The sequence below is a fragment of the Grammomys surdaster genome, unplaced genomic scaffold, assembly GCF_004785775.1.
Source record: "Grammomys surdaster isolate TR1022 unplaced genomic scaffold, NIH_TR_1.0 125821, whole genome shotgun sequence".
NCBI classification, from domain to species: Eukaryota; Metazoa; Chordata; class Mammalia; order Rodentia; family Muridae; genus Grammomys; species Grammomys surdaster.
Genome location: NW_021620651.1, coordinates 131,315 through 139,006, shown reverse-complemented (window position 1 = coordinate 139,006; position 7,692 = coordinate 131,315). Strand labels below are relative to the sequence as shown.

At 40.2% G+C, this 7,692-nt stretch overlaps 1 protein-coding gene across 2 annotated transcripts in view; it reads right to left on the bottom strand.

Moving 5' to 3' along the window:
- Positions 1–856: 856 nt before the first annotated feature.
- Tfrc (transferrin receptor) overlaps positions 857–7,692 on the bottom strand; it is a 23,064-nt gene continuing 16,228 nt past the window's right edge. For both annotated transcript variants that reach the window (XM_028789388.1, XM_028789389.1), the window contains exons 17-19: positions 6,807–7,028; positions 4,931–5,071; positions 857–3,413 (exon numbers count right to left, since the gene is read on the bottom strand). In XM_028789388.1, the coding sequence (XP_028645221.1) occupies positions 3,171–3,413; positions 4,931–5,071; positions 6,807–7,028 (606 nt within the window). In that variant the 3' untranslated portion in view covers positions 857–3,170. The remainder of the gene's footprint in view (positions 3,414–4,930; positions 5,072–6,806; positions 7,029–7,692) is intronic.

The window sequence follows — 7,692 nt, the reverse complement described above, 5'->3', positions numbered from 1 at the left end:
ATTTTACCAGCTCCCTCGGGGGAACCAATGGTTTATTTGGTTTAGTTACACAGTATATGTAAGTTTACTGGATGTCCCTCCCCTCAAAATGCCACATCAGGAATCTTTACCCAGCAAAAATGATTTTCCTGTAGCTCCACAGGTTTCTAACGACTTCCCTAACCTGTAAACTCTACCTACATCTCTTCAAAGCCCTCTGCAGCTCAGGCAGTTACAAAGTGGTAGGGAACTGCTGGATACTCCAGTGATTCTCCACACCCTTCTTAACACTACAAGTCTTGAAGTATAGTCCTGTGTGCCATCAGCTAAGCACTAGCATTTATCTCTGCTTTCTTGTCTGGAGGCAATGATAGGTCACCTCACACTCCTACCATGTCTCTTTCCATGATGGATTGTCACCACGACAGAGTAAGAAAGACATGAAAGGGAATGAGGCTCAAATTGATGGAGTGGGCATTTTTTGTATGCATATTTTGCCTGCTTTATGCACCTCATGCATTCAGTACCTGTGGATCCCAGAAGAGGGTAACAGCTCATATAGTACCTGGAGCTGGAGTTATAAGCACTTGTAAACCAAATAGGTGCTGGGGAGAGAAGCTGGGCCCTCTCCAAGTGCAGTTGACATCATCTTTCCAGGCTCAACTTTTAGAACCCGTAAGACCAATTTTTGTTGCTGTAGAATCTATCTAAATACATTAAGGACAAAGAGCTAAATCAGAATGTCTATCAACAGAGATCAGCATGTATCTGTATAACTGCTACTCTGGTGAGGTTGATGGTGGGGGAGGATATAGAAGAGACTTACAAGTCCATAGGAACTCTATGCCCAGTTTTGATATGAAATGAGTCTGACAAGTCAGTATATCCAAGTATTTTATTAAGTCAGGTAAGGAATCTTCACATTGTTATATACCGGCTTTATACATTTAAAAGGGCACGTCAGCAAAGACAGCTGAATGTAGGTTGGCAAGTCCAAACCAAAAGACACTCAAAAGGTAACACAGTAAAGGTCATGCAAATTCTAGCAGTGAATCATGACAAAAGCATGCTCTATTCTTATCTTCAAAATCTGCATTTTACCCAGTAATAACGTGATGAGTAACAGAGGTTATTACTCAGATACACATTTCACCCAAGACTAAACCTTACCAACTTACTGCTTTGATTGGAAACAACCCTTACAGCAAAGGTTATTTTAGAGACTTTTATGGCAAAGACTTGAAATCCTATTATGCACGGTGATACTCATATCGGTACAGGAAACACTGTGAAGACTGAAGGGACTGGGTAGCAAAACAATTCAGTGAGGCTGAAAATAATCTGGTGGCTCTAACTTAGGTGAGTGGTGCCAAGAACCCTGAGAGCCCAGTGACATCTCAGGTGGCAGCTTTGAACTGTCCCATGCAAAACTGACTAGATGCACAATTAAGTAATCTGTTAACGTGACATTGCTCACCGTCTACATAATGTATAGCCACCATAGTGAAGGGCAGTACATAAAGACCCTTCACAAGCTTCGTTTTCCCAACACCTGTTCTCTACCCTCCCGAAAACCAAAGATGAATTCAAACTTCTAAGAACTACATTTAGGAAATAACATGCAAATCAAGGGAGACAGTTAAATTGTATTCTATAAACCAGAGATAACAAAATACCTACATTTAAAAAAAGGATCTTGGAAGTAATGATTTTACAGCAGTTGAATTTACCCACCAAATGCCCAATGACCACACATGTTTTTGCAACTAAAACTAAGGAGCTATAGGAAGTTGGGAATTCATGTTAGATACTAACGATCTTCAAGCTTTGAAGATGTCATCGCATGAAGAAAATTATGGGAAACACTGTTCCCGATAATTACATACACCCTTAGTGTAACATGGAGATCACTGTCTCCGATATAGACACTGTGGTAGGCAAAAACTACCTTGTTCTTTATACATTATGGAAGACACTGCTCCCGATAATGTGAGTTAAGTTTGTGAGAAAGGTACTGGAAATTTTGCAAAATTGAATGAGTTACATCTTGAATAAATTGAGCTGTAAAATTTTGTAGATGTAAGTACTACCATACCTTTAAATGACATTTAACTTGGCCACAATTCACTGCACTTAGGAGAACTATCTGTTTTTTTTTCCAATTCACTTAGGAATCTCTTGTTTAACTCAATCCTCTTCTAGCTCACCTTATATTGTCTGGCTTGTGGCTTTTCTCCTTCCTAAAGTCCGCAAGTGCTGACCATAAGTGCAAAACTTCCAGTATCTGTGGGTCTCATTAGCAGATGCTGCTTTTATTAAAAGAAAACGACAGTATAACTGTCATAATTATGGAAGGCACTGCTTCCGATAATTATCTTCTATTAAAAAAAAAAACACTATTTATAGTGAACTCTGTCACTGATAAATAAACAATAAATATCTCAGTGCCAAAATGATAGAAAGCTTTCCTGACGACTAACACTTTGGCCAAAACTTGGCGGTGTGTTCTTTTCAAGTCTGACAAACTGAGTCTAAAATTTGTTCTTTTCAGAAAATGTTGGAACAAAAAAACAAAACAGAACTAAAGACTACAGGGTGGATGCCAGAGGAGAGAAAACTTGAAGTCTTTGGCTTCTGGTCTCATCATAAATAACACCAAGGTTAGCCAGTAAGGCCTTATTCCTGTAAACAGACAACCCCTTTTATCCAGCAGAAAACAAGTTCCATCTCTTCTGAAATTAACTGTCTAGTTTAGGGAAATGGAAACCAGCTAAATCCTTAAGGGCATACAGCAGAGTGGAGAATCCTAGTGAGGATCAGATGAAGATGGGAAATCACATCCAACTACCACCTTGACCTCACTCCCAACTCATAAGACACTAGTTAATGCCCTCAGGACTTAAAGCAATGTTCTGGTTCTGACATTTTCATGACCATGAAGCAAAGAGAAAGTTATTACAAAGGACTCAAAATTCTAAAGGTAATCTGAGAAGGTATCACAAACAAGGAAAGTGTTATCTACTGTACTTGAAGTGTAGGTCCAACCCTGCACTAAAAGCTGCTGCCTAAAGACATTAGATGATTGGGTAGAATTTTAACATTAGATTTTGGAGCTCTAATGAAAATTTAGCACAACCCGCACAAGTCTAGAAACAGACTACCCTGCTCTTATTGAATTTTGTATGTTACATTTAAAACTCATTGTCAATATTCCAAATGTCACCAGAGAGGGCATTGGCAACTCCCTGAATAGTCCAAGTAGCCAGGGCCAACTGGTTTCTGAAGAGTGGCTCATTAAAAGCAGTAATATTTTTTTGACGAAGCTTCAAGTTCTCCACTAAAGCTGAGAGAGTGTGAGAGCCAGAGCCCCAGAAGATGTGTCGGAAAGGAGACTCTCTTGGAGATACATAGGGTGACAGGAAGTGATACTCCACCTATAATAAAGATGAAACAGCTTAAACAGTGCTATGACTTGTCACTGTCTTCTTTCAAGTGTTACAACCTCTCTGAAGCCGGGCAGTGGTGGCGCACGCCTTTAATCCCAGTACTTGGGAGGCAGAGGCAGGTGGGTTTCTGAGTTCGAGGCCAGCCTGGTCTACAGAGTGAGTTCCAGGACAGCCAGGGCTACACAGAGAAACCCTGTTTCGAAAAACAAAACAACCTCTCTGAATCAGACCACTGAGAACTCAGTTACATTACCAAGTCTGAGTCAAAGTGTTAATTAATCCCTTTGTTAAAAAAGCAAATTAAATGGTATTGGGATTTCTTAATTAAACACTAATTATAGTCTTGTCTTTAATCTCAGCACTGGAGGCAGATCTGTGAGCTCAGTGGGATCTACAGAGTACTGGGACATGGGAAGGGCGGGGGTGAGGTAATGTATCTTGTGAGTATACATGCCACTCAGTGCAGCCAACTCTCTCCATCACTTTTACAAGGCTTCCGGGGATCTAATTTAGGCACCTGAGATTATATAGCTACTTTACCTGCTCAGTTGTCTTTTCATTTTGATATGGTTGGTTGTCTCACTTTAAAGCCCAGGCTGATCTGGAATTTGCTATGTATGCCTACAACTCAGATCTACTTGCCTCTGTCTCCAGTGCTTAGTTCAATTCCTAGCAACCACATGGTGTAATGGGATTTGGTGCCCTCTTCTGGTGTGTCTGAAGACTGTGTCAGTGTACTCACATATATACAATAAATTTAAGAAAAAAAACTTTTCTTCTGAAATAGTGTCTTAGTCAGGGTTTCTATTGCTGTCATGAAACATCTTGACCATAAAGCGAGTTGGGGAAGAAACGGTTTATTCGGCTTATACTTCTTTTTTTTTTTTTGGTTTTTCGAGACAGGGTTTCTCTGTGTAGCCCTGGCTGTCCTGGAACTCACTCTGCAGACCACGCTGGCCTCGAACTCAGAAACCTGCCTGCCTCTGCCTCCCAAGTGCTGTGATTAAAGGCATGCACCACCACTGCCCAGCGAAACATTTCTTCTAAAAAAATAAATAACACTTAAGAACACTTGCTGCTCTTGCAGAGGACCTGCGTTTAAATGCCAGAACCCACATGACAGCTTAAAAATGCTTTAACTGCAGCTCCTTAGTTACCGGAGACCTCTTCAGGCTTTCTCCATACCAGGTAAAAACAGGTGCACATATGTACATTTAGGCAAAACATACATACACATAAGTATCTTAGGCACGTACTACTGAACTATCTATGCCGTTCCTAAATGATCTTAAAAGTATAAAATAATTAGCATAAAATTAACGTCTTTTCTATTTCCAGGTAGATAGTACACTTTGAGATCAGGATACAAACCAAAATCTGTATTCAATTCTAAAGGAAAGGATTGTACGTGCCTGGTGCTACCCACCTTTCTTTTATATAAGTAGAAGCATTGCTAATTAAAAGTTTACATACGTTAGTTCTTCCTTTCCTAAGAGCACACTTACTTTCATAATACGATCATTGATTTCCCTCATGACAAATCTGTTTGTTTTCTCAGCATTATGAAAATCAGTTGTTAGTCTAGAAGTAGCACGGAAGTAGTCTCCACGAGCAGAATACAGCCACTGTAGACTCAGACCCATATCCTGACAAAGATGAACACAAAATTCTTCATTAGATGCTATGCTTTTCTTTTAAAGTAGGGTGTGTGGGGGTGTTGTCACATATTTGCTGCCCAAGGTTAGCTGGCAGTCACTAAGGTGGCCCAGACTGGCCAAAAAACTCATTTTCTAATCTCAAAAAGCCAGATGAGAACTTATTAATGTGAATTTTAAAGAAACACTAGACAAATGATTGATAGTAGGTAGCATGGTAGCTGGGCAAATGAAACTGCTCATTAAGTAAAGGTGTTGGAGAGATGGACAGCTACACGAGTATTCATACATACAAAAAATAAGTAACTCTTTAAAGAAAAAAGTAAAAAAGGTTGCCCACTCCACCTGAAGAATGCATTCCAGTCACCAGAATCAGACAACTCCTTAAAGCTGTCCTGACCCTCACATTTGCCATGCACAGGATATCCACCCCTAAAAATGTAACAAAACAAAAACCCCATAAAACCCAGTAGGTACCAGCTGTGCATGCTCTTTCTATCCAAGCCAGGTCCAACCTACTTATGGACTATCTGGATCACAAATGACAGAAAATACAGCTCTGTACTGGAAACATTGGAGTCTGCCCAACAACTTTTTCAAATAAACTGTGGGTTTTAAGTCAAATTTCCTCCTAGAAAAGACTTCATATGCTGATACTTCAGCAACAGGAACTTCTTGGAGACATGAATTGGTCCTTATGAAAAACCAAGGGATTGCTCAGCTGAGTGACGCAGTGCACTCTTAGGCAAATATTATTCATAATAGTCAACAGAGGGAAATGAGCTACACAGCAATGGACAAGTGTAGGGAAAAATGCAATTAATATGTATACACAATTGGATATCATTCAGTGACATTCACTTGTAACAGTTAAATGTCAGGGACCGGGGCTGGAGAGATGGCTTAGTGGTTAAGAGCACTGACTGCCCTTACAGAGGTCCTGAGTTCAAATCCCAGCAACCACATGGTGGCTCACAACCATCCGTAATGAGATTGGATGCCCTCTTCTGGTGTGTCTGAAGACAACTACAGGTGTACTCATCAATAAAATAAAAAAAAAAAAAAAAAATGTCAGGGACCGTATGATAAACTACCACCAGACATGTCCAACTTTTTTTTGAAAGGATGCCATGTTCTTAAACACTGTATGTAGCTAAACCTGGCTTTAAACTCCTGCCTGCAAATTCAAGTACTAGGATACACACACAATCACCATACTCAACATGTCCAATTTTTGACACTGGGAAATGATATTGCATCTATAAACTTCATGCTTAGGATGGATGACACAGTCAAATTTAAGAAAGTGCAGGCATAACTAGTTAAGGTTTATCATTGTGTCAGGCTGCATTCATAGGAACCCTTGGGCCACAGGTTGGATCCACCTGCTACAGGATCTCATTCATGTGCAGTGTAAGAGGCTGATCTAGACAAGTGCTGTGATACAGTGTACACCACGAGGGGAAAGCAGGAAAGCTGCTGGATCTGCTGGCAGACAACTGTAGTTCTAAGATTTGAAGGCTGAGACAATTCACTGTTCCAAGTTCAAGGCCAGTCTGATTAACAGTATGACTCTGCCTCAGAACACACAACACACAACACACACACACACACACACACACTTCATACAACTTAAGAAATGACAGTTAACAGAAAGTAACAAGGAAGGTGAAAAAGTAGAAAAGATCTAAATATAAGCTAAATAAAAGAAAACTTAAGTGCTTACCCTGATATCTGCCCTGAACTGGTTCAGATCCTTCACAAATGACAGTAGTTTGCTGTTATACATCTCATAGTCCAGGTTCAATTCAATGTCATGCGTAAGTTTAATAATGAACTGACCAGCCACTTCTGCTGCTGTGCGAACCATTTGGTTGAGCTGAGGAACTTTCTGGATCAATTTCTCATAGGTATCCAATTTAGTGCCCAAATAAGGATAGTCCTCATCCTAGGAGACAAAGAAAGGCTGGCATACTAGTGCAGGTGTAGAGTAGGAGCCTCACCTTCTTTCTAGGTTTATCATCAAGGTAACAAGCATGGCGGAGAGCACTCACTGCCAGTTATCCTCAAACCTCCACATACACCAGGCCAAACATGTATCTATACACTATAGTTTAAAAAGAAAATCTATAGTCCTTCAACCCACAGGCCCTGACACATAGTTGTTCATATGTATTAAACCAGTAGCTTATTCACCCTATGGTTTTAGCAGCAGATAAAGTAATTCGAGCTGTGTAAGTCTCCATCCAAATCCAGATATTTCTTAAAATGTCCCTAACTTTCCAAATTGACTCAGTAATTTCCATCCTGGCTTCTTTCTCATTTAACTCTGCTCTTCTTGGCCTTTGGGACTTCTCATTAGTTCTTATAACAATGTAATGAGTTCAATGTTCTGTCTCATAATCACTTTATACTTGTATTGTTGCTGCTTAAAAGAACATTTCTGGCCAGGCGGTGGTGGTCCATGCCTTTAATCCCAGCACTTGGGAGGCAGAAACAGGTGGATTTCTGAGTTTGAGGCCAGCCTGGTCTACAGAGTGAGTTCCAGGACAGCCAGGGCTACACAGAGAAACCCTGTCTCGAAAAACCCAAAAAAAAAAAAAAAAAAAAAA